At 40.3% G+C, this 15,507-nt stretch overlaps 1 protein-coding gene across 2 annotated transcripts; it reads right to left on the bottom strand.

Annotated features, from left to right (window-relative positions):
• Window positions 1-501: 501 nt before the first annotated feature.
• POU1F1 (POU class 1 homeobox 1) lies at window positions 502-13,196 on the bottom strand. 2 transcript variants are annotated; one of them, XM_058045739.1, is made up of 7 exons: window positions 13,055-13,196; window positions 10,699-10,704; window positions 10,351-10,416; window positions 7,636-7,875; window positions 5,420-5,584; window positions 4,692-4,752; window positions 502-3,479 (listed from the first exon to the last, which is right to left on the bottom strand). In XM_058045739.1, exons 1-7 carry the CDS (start codon window positions 13,194-13,196, stop codon window positions 3,266-3,268), a joined length of 894 nt encoding a protein of 297 aa, XP_057901722.1. In that variant the 3' UTR covers window positions 502-3,265. The 2 variants fall into 2 exon arrangements, with proteins under 2 accessions (XP_057901722.1, XP_057901721.1); XM_058045738.1 differs by lacking the exon at window positions 10,699-10,704 and having other exon boundaries at window positions 10,351-10,500.
• Window positions 13,197-15,507: the final 2,311 nt, after the last annotated feature.

Genomic DNA, 15,507 nt, shown 5'->3' with positions numbered 1-15,507 from the left:
CTCTGTGGTATTGAAAGAGAAATCATAATATAAACACAAGGGTAAAATGTTAGTGATTTTTTGTAGTTTGGTTGAACACCAAGGCTTGTGTCCTTTCTGAATGAGGTGTGCAGTTGATTTTTAATAACTGTCAGAATTGGGCTTAATTCCATAATGAGTTCTTTCCTCTGGGTTTTTGAGGAACAGGAGGAAAGGTATTGCTTTTTTGGTGCCATTATAACTGCTGAACTAGGGCTGGTGTCAGTATCAATCCTGTGGTTTGTTACAAGTTCCCTTTTCAATCCTGCAGCTCTACCCTGTGTAAAAATCTTTGGGTAGCAGAGTGGGAAGTGCTGTAGGTTTGCAGGCTTGTTATGTGTCTGCAGTTATGGTCAGTATGTTGGATCAGGCTAAAAAAATTGCATGCCCTGCTTAGATAGAGATTCCTTTTAAATCACATTAAAAGTGATTAAAAAACCACTCAATCCTTACCCTCCCTTATCCTTACTAACACCTAAATAGGAGCTGGATCTGAGTCTCCACCTGGGAGCAATGACACAGTTGTGCCCACACCTAAAAATGGCTCTGCCCAGAGCCTTATTCCTCAAGTGCCCAGAAGCAATTCCCAGGGAAGCAATGAGAACACAATGAGCATCAATGATGCTTCCTCCCTTAATACTCTTCCAATCTCTGTTTCAAAAGTAAGGTACATCCAGAGCCCTGTGCAAGTTCTACACACACCAGCTCTAAGTGGCTTTCTCAGCTGAGAACTCCTACATACAAAGGAACTTCTGGCACCCACTTTTTTTCCATTGATATTTTTTTCCCAAGCATGTTAAAAAACACCACTTTGTTTTGTTTTAAGCTTCTTTCCATCTTCCTCTATTTACTCCCTAGTTCTTATATTATGTACTGCCTGCCTCCATCAGCTTTTTAGTACAGTCCATAACTGAGCAGACTCTATTGCTAAGATGCAACTGATCACATTGATAAACTAACTTTAAATATTAGTTTTGAGAACAATTTTGGATCATAAGTGATAACTACTTGTCTAAGCACTATAATAGAAGCATTCAATGCTCACACATTAAATCTAGAAGAGAGTAACTTAAGTTATTCACCTTACCTTTGCTCAGCAGCTTGGCCTGTGCTTGGTCAGTTGTGTCCCTCACACGAGGGCATCACAGTTCTTCAGGGACAGCTAAACCTAAGATTTAAACATTGTGATAACACCTTGTTTTGCCCTCTAGTGTGGTTTTAACACACTAAAGTTACCATGGGAAAAGAAAAGCAAGGAAAAAACACAAATATCTCAAAAACAGCCCAGCTTGGCTGAATGGCCAACTAAACTGCAAGTTCATAGAGCTGCTCCTTGAAAATCCTGCCTTGTATGCAGATTGGGTCCTCCCCCCACCCTAATCAAGAGTAATTGGTGGTAATTAAGTTGTTCCTAGAGAAAAAAAAAATGAATTGCCACTTTCTGTAAGTAAAGCACCAGCTGCAGCCATTGAAATTGATTTCATCTAGCTTTTCTTTAAATAATCCTAATTTGTTTGTATTTCTGTGGCAGTAGGTAGGTGTGTTTAAATGGTGGTTACTTCCCCCAGTTGGCCTTTTGTCATTTCTTTGCAAGACAATTTTGTTATGTGTCACCTTTAATTTTATTTTATCCTGTTGCTGCAATTAGCTTTCACTTGTGAGACTTTTTGAGTGGCAAGAGACCACCATGTTACTGTGAGGCTGCTCTGGAACTATCTGTTAGAGCATTCTAAAATACATTTCAGCATGACACACAGCTAAAAAAGAATGAAGTGTTACCAAAAGAGAGATACAAACCATTGCCTGGAGTGCCAAAAGTATAGGAATACTTTATTGGATGAGGAGGTTGGGAAGTACAAGCTGATAGCATTTCTAGGAAACCTTTTATAATTAAGAAAATAATTTAGAATATAAATAAAGTTCTATATATACCAGATAGTGATTCCAACACACATAAAATTTGACCACATCACATGAAAGACACACCAGTGCATGCCACCACCTTTGCTGAGTGCTGATCCTCTCAGCTGAACTTTTTTTGTGAAGTTCATGACCTGCTGGTAACCTGTGGTGGATAAAAGTATGCACCTTGGTCTCTGCTATAGCAATGAGCTATGCTAGTGATGAAAGCTGCCTGAAGGGAGTACACAGCCACAGTTTGTCCCCTTTGAGTTATTAAATTGAAGTTTTCTTCTCAGTTAAGGGCTTAGAGTGGTGCATTCATCCATAGAAATGTGGATTTTTAGAAATCCAGGAGCCTGATTTCCATTGGTGAGTATGCTTACGGTCACTGTAATAAGTATCAGAGATAATTTAATGTGCACTGGAGAGTGAGCACTTAACTTGTACATGCTGCTTCTAAGTGGTCTTGAACATTAAACTCCTCTGGCTTTATGTGGGCCTATTATAGAGACATTTTCTAAATCATCAGGTTTGTTTTATGGAAAAATAAAATGCATCTGGCCAGGACTACTTGCGTGTACTCACTTAATTTCAGTCCTGGGAAAACAGTCAAAATACTTATATGGTAATGGGCTAATTCCCATAACAATGAGCAGGGCTGATGAGATGGCTGGATAATCTATCCCTGGTGAGTACTACAGTCATTAATTCTGTTTTCTCAGTGCCTCCCTGATAGGTGGAGCTCTGGCACTGGTATTTTTTTCCCCTCGATTATCTCTAGGCAGGAGGATGACAAATAAGGGATTATTTTCAATTAGTGGGGTGTAATAGAGAGGGAATGTGCAGTGCAATAAATTCTTGTGTACTTTTTTAGCTTAACACACCACCTCTGGTGTAAGTATGTCCACACATGGTTTTAATCAGAAGAAAGTACAGTGCAGAGAAAGACCAATGTAATAAAACTCTTTTTCTTCCCCTCAGGCCACAAAGTCCTGAGGTCAGATAAACTGTATTCCTGTTTTTATAGCTAAGCCTACCCAAAACAAACTTTGAGGCACATAACAAATTAGCAAGAATTACCTTTGATAACAAGCATTATCCAAGCCACTTCTGCTTTACAAATGTTGGGCTGAGACACAGCATGCAGTAGAAGCAGTGTGACACCTCTGTCCTGGTGAGCTCACAGTGCCTTAATTAATGACAGCAAAATCCTTCCCATGCTACAGCTGCTGGTAGCATGGAGGAGGAATGAGGGGTTTACTGATTTTTCTCTTTTTTAACAACACAGTATTTACAATATTTACAAAAAGCAAAAGAGAAATCCACATGTGTACGTGGAAAAGCTTCACCGGCATTCGTGGTGCTCCTTGATAATAGAACTGAAAGCATTCTGGTGTAGACTGGTCTTCACTCTTTTTTCCCTTTGTCTTCTGTTGCAAAACCAAACTCTCACGACTTCCTTCTCAAGATTGAGCCCCTCAGCCATCCTCATGATTTCCTGAGAAGATGGTTTACTTTGTTCTCCAAAGTGCCTCTCCAGGGCTTCCTTGGCAGCGATGCTGGAAACACGGGGAAAATTTCACCTTTAAAAAACTTTTCAGTACATTCAGGCTTTCACCATTAGTTCAAGAGAAAGATCAAGTCACAACACTGAAGGCAGTAACTTGGTTTGTTTAATCTTTCTTCACATAAAGGGAACCCAAAGCACTAAAAATACTCTGTAGCTCTCCGCTGACACAAGCAGCGTGACATCGTACAGAATTTTGGCAAGGGGTGATGAAAAGGCAAAAATGGCAGCAAGCTCTGCAATTTCAGTGTTAATTATAAAATATTTGTGGTTCTTGATATTATCTAGGAGACACAGCTACTAACTAGTTATGAGTGGGGTCAAAGGAATTAGAACAAGCCTGAGCACCCTTCTGCCCCAGCAAATGCACATCAGTGGTGTTACCTGGTTGTATCAGATCATTTGGGTTTACAGAGAGGAAGAGCTTCATCACTTAGATTTGGGACACACTGTGTGTTTTGCATCTCACTAATTATAGAGACAGCACTAGAGTATTCCTAGAAATCACAGAGATTATGGCCAGCTGTTTTAGCCATCATCACATTCCCCAAATGTCTGCCCTCATCTGTTCTTCAGAGTCAGCAGCGACCAAAACTGAGTGGTTCACTAAACAGAATAATACTGTTATTTTTTTCTTATTTCAGATTGAATTTGCTTCCAATTTCTGTTAAATACTCTGAAAAACTACATATGTGGCATGCTTGTGTGCCACTGGGAGGCATCCAGAAGTTTCAGCAGTAGCTGTAATTTCTTTGGACACAAGAGGGCACTTCATGCATTATTCTGGAAGTGAGGTGCAGGTATTTGCTGCAGAAATACAGCATCTGCTCTAGTTCTAGTTATTTCATCTCTTGGTCTTTCGTTTATGGGTCAGTTTTTCAACATTTACTAATGTTTAACAAAACTGGCTAATTAATAGCATGGTGTTCTGCACATACAGAAGTATAGACACATCATTACTTTTGACTAACAACTTCTTAGGTTTTGAGCAAAGTATGAAATATAATACTTTGGAATTAATTGGGGTCTGGGGGATTATGCTGTTTGTTTTTTTTTAACTAGAATATTTCCAAATATTGGAACTTTTAGAAGCCCAGGATGTAGATATTCATTAATAGAAAAGAGCACATCAATTTTGACAGAAGAAAAAGAAGCATCTTAGCCAAAATTGTTTTGAACCTGTAATAACCTAAATATTTATTACCTTATGGTGGTTCTGCGCTTCCTCTTCCGTTCATTCACCCCAACTTTTTCATTGTACAAAGCTGTATTAAAAAAAGAAGCAGCAGCCAAACAACAAAAGCTGGCAGTTACATTCCACAGGACTGGAAAACAAAAAATAGTCACTTTCTTTGAAGGAAGGAAAAAGCACAAGAGAAAGTGCTGCTGAATAAGAGGAGCATCACACACAGGATCCTTACATTGTTAGGATGGCTGGTCATTGTTTTACCTCCAATCATAAATGGTTATAGGCAGAAATTATTAGGAGCAAATGGCCTTTGCTCATAAAAAATCCCTGTGCACTGCTAAATGGGCTGTCCTGCAGATCCTGCTCTGGCTCTCTACAGGACGAACTGGTTTGCTGGGATGGGACTGGAAGAAATTTCTTCCAGCAGCCCAAGAGATATTTCTGCTATTCTGTTTCAGTTTTCCATGCATTTCAGTTTTCCCCTCCATGCTCATCCAAAAAAAAAAGATAACTATACTTTAACACAAGCACGCCTCAGCATTCAGTTTTCCATGCATTTCAGTTTTCCCCTTCATGCTCATCCAAAAAAAAAGAGAACTATACTTTAACACAACACGCCTCAGCATTTAAAGCTGATAAAACAAAATCTTTAGTCCGCAGAATACACATAAATAGCCCTAAAATATTTACATGGGGTTCTTCTTGAAGTGCAAATCAATATTTAGAGGGTTTCAGCTCCCTACCTCCCACTTGTTCTGCTTCCTCCAGCCACTTGGACAGGATGGACTTCAATTTGCAGGCATTCTTGAAGCTCAGCTGCAAGTTCTCAAAGCGGCAAATCGTCGTCTGGCTGAACTCGGAGCCATGCACAGCAGCCAGGGCTTCTCCAACGTTGGTTTGTGTGTAACCTGCCAGAAACAAAGAGGAAAAAGCAGCTTTGAAGTTTTCTAGAGGGCTTCCTTTCCTTGAGATGCTCAGTCCTTCGCTGCTGGCTCTCGTGGTCAGTGTGTGCTGCAGTGCCTGCAGGCTGAGCATCCTGCACAGGTCTCTGTGGCCAGCTGAGCTCACTCACAGCCTGCTCGCTGTCCTGGTGGTTTGTGTGCAGTGTGACACTGATTTAGTGGAGTTTCACACCCCACGATTAGGGATTTGAGAAGGTTACAAATGCCCCATGACTTTCTGTAGATGGTGCAAGAGCAATAATACCTAGAGGCACTGCTGGTCTCCTGTTACTTGTTGAAACATCCAAGCTGAAGTCATCAGAGAAATGCTGCAGTTTCCTTGCAGACTCTGACTTTGCACCAATAACTCCCTGCTCATTTCTCTGAATGTGGATCTGTCATGGCTGCGGGACTGGATCATCATCCTCCTTTTCTGCTCTGGTGCCAGGACAAGGCAGGATCTCTATAGGCACTCAGTGTCCCATGAGGCACCTTTTAACCTCCTTTTTGACTCCACTAACCCTGTGCCTCTCAGACTCCCAACCTGTTTTGCCTTGTAAAGCTCAAACTCAAAGATTATTTTTCCTGTGCATATTGCATTTGTGACATTCTACAGGCTCCATGTGATTTGCTTATATCAAAGAAAGTTTTGTTCCCTCAAAAATTCCAGATGAAGATGCAGTGATTGACTATGTGTGGCCTGGCAAACACTTTCCATTAGTGTGGGTGACATCAAATAAAGGATATACAGGAAAATTGGCCAGTTTGCTATAAGTTTTTAAACCCTAATTTCTTTTATTTCAGTTTAGACTGCAAATGGAACACACTGGCTTTCTAGCTGTTGAGATAGTGCACAGATACCCCATATAACCTTATAATTTTACATAATTATTTTATATAACCTTATAATCTTTTAGGTTTATAAAGGATTCTCTATAATTCTGATGCAATGTTATAAGTGATAATGCCAATAACAACAGGGCAAAGCCCACCTTTGTCCTCAGCAGTTATCTCACAGCAACAAAGATATCAATTGCTTTTCAACTGTGTCTTGGCACAAAAAAATAAACCAGGAAGAGCACTTTCCTACAGGTGTGAAGGACTTCCCATGGATGTCACTCAGTGTATACTGAAATGACAGCAGACCATCAGATTAAGCAGTCTACGAGGAAAAGAATGGGAGGTTAGATGGTTATGAGGGTGAGAGGAATAGTGGATTTGTCTTTCCAAACAAGCTGTGGGTCTGCTGGTAGATAAAGCTAGCACTGGGAGATAAAAGAAACAATGGGAAGGATTCCACTGATTGATAAATGGAAACAGATATTTGCTTTTACAAATAAACTTTAGGTTTGCTGATAAATGAAATTAAATACTGAAAAATGAAAGAAACAACGGAGAAGAAAAACCCCTAAATTCCATAAGAATTAAAAATTAAAAGGGAGGGTTATACACTAGAGGGAAATCTTTGGTATCAGGCATTCTGGAAAGTATGTACCTCTCAAGTACTTCGTCCAATGGGGAAAGAGGGAAGGAAATGCAGCAGGGAAATTGAGATAAAAAGGAGGCTGTGTCCTCCAAAAACTGGAGAGATACCACAGGAATGCCCCATGGCCTCTCCCTTTACTCAAAGAAAAAGGACTCCTCTGTCTCCTTTTTGGACATAAACCTCTGGTTTTTGTGGATTAACTTCCCTGACAAAGGCTATCTGCCCTAAGCTGCAGATAATTTGGAGCTCTGCAAAATATTGCACCTGGCACTGAATAGAATTTATTGAACATAAAAAAAATTTCTCTGCATTTAACACAAATAATTTAAGGGCAGGAAAGTTTAAAGTCCCTTTCTGCAAAATAAAAGTTCATTAATTCCATGGCAGTCTCCTAGGAATGGAGGAGGTTTTGCAGGGCAAGGCAGGATTGGAGTTGTGATGAGACAACAGCAGAGGCCAGACCATAAACCAGAAACAACTGGGCTTTCACGGGACTCCTCCAGCCTTTTGTTCGTGGACACGAAGCACATACCCAGCTTGATTCTCCGCAGCTTGAACTCGTTGGCGAATTTCTCCAGCTCCCTGATCTCGGGGGAGTCCATGTCCACGGGCTCCTCGGCGGGCTTGCTCTTCCTGCGGAGCTCCTGCTTGAACTCGGCGGGCTCCTCCGTGAGCAGGGGCTGGGGCAGCGCCGCGAAGCCGTGGCCCAGGGCACAGGAGCTGGCACCCAGCGCGTGCTCCGGGAACTTGTACAGGCAGGGCGTCAGGCCACCTGGGAACGCCAGAGAGAGAGCTCATGGCACTGCTCCTCTGCTGCCCCACTCTAGAAACGTCCGCTCACCACCTCAGCATCCCTGCTCGCAATTTTAATTCGATAATACACATGGGAGAATCCAGGAGTTGGAGTTTCCTAGGATGCGTTTTCTCTTTTTCGTCCCAAAATGCCAAAGAGAAAACTCATTGCACTGGCTCTCTGCTGCTGCACTGTAAAAACCTCTCCTTGTCACCTCCTCATCCCTGCCCGCAATTTTTATTATATAATACACATGGGAGAATCCAGGAGTTAGAGTTTCCCTAGGATGTGTTTTCTCCTTTTTGACATGGAAGTGTGGGTCCCCTTTCAACAACAGCCCCTTTCACCAGCCACAGCCATCCTATCACTTAGCAAACTGTGAAACACTTAAATCAGAGGCAAATGGTCTACACTTAAACAAAAATCCATGTTTGAAGCTGGATTTAAGTGGCACAACAAGATCAATGGATCTGTGTCGTTTCGAGTCGCTGAAAATTTGCCAGTCTAAAGTGGCAGAACAAGATCGACGGATCTGTGTCATCTTGAGTCGCTTAAAATTTGCCAGTCTCTCTTTTCTGGTATAAGAATACTTCCATGTAGATGCCATTTGATGCTCAGACAAGATACCATCTTGACTTAGCGTGGAAGTCTGTCAACAGCCCCTTTCACCAGCCACAGCCATCCTACCACTTAGCAAACTGTGAAGCACTTAAATAAGAGGCAAATGGTCTGAACTTACACAAATAAAAATCCATGCTCTAAGCTGAACTTAAGTGGCACAACAAGAGCGATGGATCTGTCATTTTGAGTCGCTTAAAATTTGCCAGTCTCTATTTTCTGGCACAAAGAATACTTCCATGTAGATGCCATTTGATGCTCAGACAAGATACTATCTTGGCTTAGCTGCAGCAGAGAATTTCTTTGAGGAAAGTACATAGGTAAGAGCTCAAAGGGAAAAAAAACACCAACAAAAAAACCCTAGAACTCATTCAGAATGATCTTTGAAAAAGAAATTGCTCAAGGATAAAACAGAACTATTTTTCACCACCTTTTGTTCCCAAATGTCAGACTTAACAAGGAGATGCAGTTAAGAGTGAGGGCTGATTTTTCCCTAGATATTGTACATAAAGATAAAAATTCTCTGACCTGAGGGAGGCATGGGGGGAATTATTGGAGAAATATTAACACTCCTCAGTGTATCTGGAGCAGCCACTAAATTCCAGGTTCTCAGGTCATGTTTCCCAATTTTCTAAACTACACAAAACTGTGTAGAAGAATTCAGAACTTCATTAACCTCCCACTGCTGCCTCCATTTATTAGAGCTAGGTTTTTCTTCACTGCCCCAATTACTCCCATCAGTGTTGGAGACTCTAACCCCATTGAGCTATTTAATACACTCCACGCAGGATAACCACAAAAAAAACCCCAAAAAATAATGAAAAATGCTTTAAAAGAGAGGGACTTGCTTTGCAAGGTGCTGACACCATTTACCACATTGGGGTGAGGCATGCTGCAGGTCTGCAAGATACGAGTCTGGGAGAGACTTGCTGAGAGCATCTCTGGAGTTGCAGACTTGATGCCTAAGAAAATAAAGTAAGGAAAGACGAAAATAAGAAAAGAAAGGAGAAGAATAAGAATATATTTCTTTTGGAATTAATGAAAACTCATTTCTGAGCAATATAATTTATTATTACTTATTAACTTTCCCCAGAGACCTGGACAATGCCAGGAATCTTTTTAAAAGACACAGAAATGCACGATGAAATACAAGAATATGGAAATTTGCATACTATGAAGGAAGCCTACACTCTGTCCCTATTAGTCCATGCTGATTTACTCTAGCATTTCCTTAATTCTTAAATAAAATAAAATTGAGTTTGATTTAGGATTATTTTCAAGTCCCAGTTATTTTCTGGGAGTTACATTAACTTGGTTCATGTCATTATCTCATTGGCTGCTACTTAAACTTGCACAGAACAAAAGTGTCTCACTCTTACTGAGCCTGAGACAGGGAAGAATGAGCAGGATGAGTGTAAAAATCCATGATCACACGGCTGATCTGCCTGCTGCATTCACCTATCCCTTCATTATGCCATCATTTTATTTTATAGCTTCAGCCGGGGCTGTATCAGTCCAGGTACTGGTCACACCCAGGTGTGCTGGGTATGTCACTTTTGGCCCTTCAAAAAGTGATAATCACCAGCAGAAGTGGCCAGAGGTGAGCAAAATGAGCAGGGTTTTCCCAGCTTTGTAGGGAGACATAAGATACAGAGTGATTTCACAACAGATGCAGAGGTTTGGGAAGCTGTGGGCACTAATTTCCAACCCCTTTTTCTAGCGCCTCAATCCAAATCCCATCTTCTTCAAACGATTGTCTTGGATTGATCCCTCTAAAGCACAGCTCAGACAGACCCACACTCCGACAGCTCACCCAGCTGAGGTTTGGCCCCTTACCTGCCATCACCCCATAGGTGGAAGGTTGATTCCCATAGTGGCAGGAGGGCACGGAGTAGTGCAGGCCTGGCCAAGGGTGTCCCGGCGTCGTCGCGGCAAAGCCAATGCAGGAACACGCACGAGTTGGGAGCAAAGAGAAAACAGACGGGACTCGTAAGAATTCAAGGTTCAAGGCACAGCCTTGAAGTGTGAGGCAGGCAGTGCCTTCTGTGCCTTCAGTTCCTCTGAGGCAGGACCAGGAACTGTCATGCTGTCCCTTGATGAGTTGGTTTTGATATAACCTATGGGCATAACCTGGTTTGCACAAACTGATGAGCAGGGGAAGCATTGCACTCTTAAGGAGGAGACCTGTTCCTCTCCTCACTCAGCTTCCCCACACTGATTCATTCAATCTCACACAAAAACTAATTCTAGGGTCCCAGGAACCCTATAATGCCTTCACTCTCAAGCAAACCCCACAGCAAACGAAGGCCTGGGTTTCCAAAGGCAGCAGTTTGGGACATCTGCTTTGATGTGTCCAAAAATCACAATTTCTTGAGTGCCAAGCAACAAAAAGCATTTCAGAGTGCTTTGGTGAGATAGAGAAACAAGATGGTAAATTCTGGATTTTTCTGGTCAGGCCTAAATAAACATTTTCCATCACCAGCACCAACAAACACACTGTTAATCTCTTGTGTTTTCACAGAGGTATTTCAGGTCTGTGCCCAGTAATAGCCAGTGCCTGAAGAATGAGACCATTTTTTGCTGAATGCAATATAGAGATATGGCTGTTTCTCATGTACGAGTAGGAATAAAAATGCATGTACTGCCCCCTCTAACAACTGCAATAAAATAGAATATTAAATATTAATGTTTATGAACATTCAGATATGTAAGACCACATATTAAAAAACACATTCCTGTTGTTCAAAACAGTCTATTTAATTAAGGATTAGAGTATTTGGGTTTTAGAACAGTAATCATAACAGTAAAGCGTCCCATTTAAATATACTTGAGCAGATATAAAATCTACTAAGACAAACATGCTTATACTAATGTAGATGTAGTGAAAATAAAGATTGTGTTAATAACTGTAATGCTTGTAGAGCAATTCAACTTTGCTGTTAAGATCTGATTTTTACTGGTTGCATTTTCCACTATTTCATAATCCACATACTATAAATTTTATGCATGAACATACAATTTTTGACCTGCTAATCATGATTTAAAATTAAATAGTGAGGATGATGCTATTTAAATGAAATAATAGCAGTTACAGTGTTGAGGATACTGCAGAATATCACCTGAATGACACAGCATAGTATTTGAACAGAAGTATTTTCATCTTTCTTGTGATGAAGAATTGTTACATCCATTTTTAAACTTTTGACATTTCAAATAAGTTGTTATTCAAAACTCTTTCACCATTATATTGTACACAAATTCTCCTCATGTGCGCTCAAAGTGGCACTTTTTATGACGGTTCCTTAACCTATGTATGAAATTTGTAAATCTTGACTCATTATAGTTACCACTCTCTGTTTCTGCTTTCCCAGGGCGTTTTTTTTCACAGGATCATCTTCTGGATGTGGTTCAACAATCAAAATTTCCACTGACTGCAGTGGCATTTGTCCTTGGGTGGCAGATACAAAATACCAAAACCTGAACCCGTGGCAGGTGAGCATCTGCTCAGGGCCAGCCCTCATCGTGTCCTTTCCATTACAAGTCAGATGAATCTGGAAAATACTGCTGTCATACAGATACATAAATTTGACCTCATACAAAATTTAAATTCTCCTATTCCCTGCCACTATTGCTAACCCACAGCTGTATTGGGATATTTTGAGCCTTTTGCTTAATGTATAAGACGATCCTGTTTTCTCTTACCAATAATCAAATTTCACTACATACATGCTTTTTCTTTTCATTAAAATGCTTTATTACCAATGCTTTTCAGGAAAAATCTACTTTCTTGTTAAGACTCCAAATAAAATTCTAATATTAATGCAATTTCAAATAAATCAACTATTTTCTTTTTCTTTCCCTGAAGGCTTTCTATCAACAATTCCTGTATTCCCAATCCCAACTCTCCAGTATTAACACTGCAAGAAAACTCTCTTTGGCTCAGATATTTAGTGATTAAATAGTCCCAATATTTAAATACATCTAATTGGATTGTATACACGAATATACTAGATTCAAAAATAATGGCATGGTTTCTACTAACCATTTTGAACAACACATTTAAACCTTAGTGTTGATCCAGTTTGCAATATGCCTTGCAAAGCAATGTTTTTCCTTGTTTAAAACTCTCCCAAGCTATATTTACACTTGTGGCCTTTTAAATGTATTTCCTATTTAAGGCAATTTATAATATTTTAAATTATGGTTACATAATAAACAACCTTTCAATTATTTTACATGACAGTTGTCAATGAAGACTGTAGTAATACCAAAACCAGTGTTTGAACCTGTTCTAAGTTGGCAGCATATTTGAGTCTAATCTTGTCACAAACTTAAAGAAAATTACGTATTTAGCTAAAACACAAACATTTGTGCTTTTCCTGATCCACTCATATGCAGGGTTTTGTGAAATTGCTTCTACTTTGGCATAGCCCAAATCATACATAACACTGACACTGAACACTTTAAACACTGAGAACTCAATGAACTCCTCTATCACCCAAAAATTACAAATGAGAGCAAGAGTATTTTCAAAAAGTACCTGTAGACACAACATTGGTGGTGTGGTTGGAGACCTGCAGGCACTCTGCAGCGCTGTGGTGCATTATCAGAGGCAGGGAGGGAGAAGAGTCAGAATTCAAGGGCACAAAGGTGTCTGAGGAAGCAAATGCTTGGCAGCTCATACCCTCCCAGAGGCGAGAGAGCTGCCTGTGCCGTGTCCTACCAGAGCAGATCCTGCAGGATTGGTGGCACCTCAAGCTCTGTTCCAGGATTTCACCTGGATATACACTCAGAGCACAGGGAGGTCGTGTGCAGGTATTTATACCACTAGGAAATCCCTTTATCCATTTTAATGTTCTTTTCCCAGCAATATTGCTAGCCCGGTACAGAGCCTCCTTCCTTCCCACACAAACACAATACGTGTCCAATTAATGGAGGGGCGGGGGAAGAAGAGGGAAACCAGAGACATGATTTGACAGATATTTTCAATTAGGTCTTTTGTGGAGGACAATGACCAGGAAAAAAAATTAAAGTATCGTCTCCAAAGGTGGTGGCAACAGACGAGTGAGTTTAATACCAAGTAGGTTTCCACAGTTAACACCTGCCTCCAAAATCTCATCCAGGCAATTGTCTGCAAGGCAACCTGTCTGAAAGCTCAAACAGAAGTCTGCAATAGTCAAGAACCTATAGCAAAATAATCTGAATTAAGCTAATTTCCAGCAGTTGCACAGTGATCATTTGTCTTGACCTATACCAGTATAAATCAGAGATGTGTAATATGAAGCAGCTGTAGCCAGAACGAAGTTTTGAACAGGTAGTTTTCCATAAGCATGATGTACTAAATGTTTATCTAAATGTTTATCTAAGTTGAGCTCTTGACAGAGTCCATGGTGTCCCTTAAAACTCATTCACAGTTCCTCTTACTGGTTTATACTACTGCAGCATCTGAAGTCTTCTCCTCAAGGTCCTAAGGAAAATCAGCATCCTTACTCAAAGAAGAAAAATGATTTTTTTGACATGAGACTGGAATAATTTTGGAACATTAGAGAGCATACAGGCTACCCTAAAAATGATGAAAAATTCTGCAGTACACCATAGTCTCATATTCTATGTAGATGCAATAAAGGTTGGCTTGGTCTGGTTTTTGTTACCAAAGATGTTTGGTCATATTTTATGTGAAGATGACAATATATTTTGAGGGTTTCATATTCCAAACTGGGTTAAATGTCTGAACTAGAATTTTGACAACACCAACTTCAGATGCATGTGATAGGAGCAATCATACTTGTAATTGCACCATTTTTCTTGTCTTACTGCAGAAAAATGGCATTGCTTTGAGCCATTCTGCAGAATCCTTTAAGTGTACTTTGGGAAAGGCTGTGTCTAAGATTGTGAAGAAATTTCAGAATTCCTGCATATTGCAAACTGCACAAATTTTTAACAGTGGTTATCTACTACTTATACAGGCACTTTCAGATTGCCAAATATACAAGAAACATCAAAATAATTATTGCAATATTGTGGAAGATACTGTCATCACATGAACCCTCCATCTGCATTATTTTGGGCTTTGCTCAAGGTATCCTAATTTCTGTGAATTCATATTCAAAAATTATTTTAGTTATTTTCACCTCCTTTTTTCCCTTAGCAAGGGCATGATAAATCTAACAGGGGGTCCCCTCCACATACCAGAGTTTTGAAGCCACGGGAGAAAAAGAATAACTTTACATCCCTGTCTTTGACAATTTTTTTCCTCAAATCCCAACAGGTGTCACTGTAGATAGTGATTCAGTAAACAGAAAATTTACAGTTTGACTGGAAACTCATGTCTAGATGCAAAGCAGATGCAGCCTGTCCCCAAGTACAGGATGGAGCTCATTCCAGATTTCCCTTTCTTGCCCAGGTCAGGAGAAGCTTACCCAGCTTGGCCCAGGTGCTCAAGCTTTCCAGAGCTATGGAGTTCATTAGAGGGGGTTGTGGGTTCGTGGATGCTGCTCACCCACAAAACCTGGAATTGATTGGGATTGGGAAAACAAATTCAGTCAGGAGTGACAAGGCACTGAGCTGTCCTTCAGAGTGCAGTATAAAGGTGTTCTGTGACAGCATTCCAGACACCACCTCAAATGAGCTTTTTCATGCCCATTATTGTGTTTTATAGTGCTGAATGAAAAAACATTCTAATTTTGCTTGTTTGTGCTATATCACCCACTTCTTGCTAATAACATCACCATTTTTCATTTTCATTATGACCAAGCTTCTTTAGTCGCATTCAGTTTCAAATGAAGGGTTTTTTTGCATTATTTTTGAGGATCCTGGAAAGCTGGATTGTTACCAATACTAGGTATTGGAAAAATTTCACATTCAGAGCTCATTTCTAATACAAGTAGTACTTCTCATAAAACTCTGTTACCAGCCTCCACAGATACTGTGCTAAGGCTGCAGATGGCCTGACCCAAAGTTACCCTATATTCTGATTTCTTGGTCAGTTTTAAA

This window comes from Melospiza georgiana, chromosome 2 (assembly GCF_028018845.1).
Source record: "Melospiza georgiana isolate bMelGeo1 chromosome 2, bMelGeo1.pri, whole genome shotgun sequence".
Classification (NCBI taxonomy): domain Eukaryota; kingdom Metazoa; phylum Chordata; class Aves; order Passeriformes; family Passerellidae; genus Melospiza; species Melospiza georgiana.
Note: the sequence above shows the minus strand (reverse complement) of the source record. Positions and strands in the feature narration are given on the sequence as shown.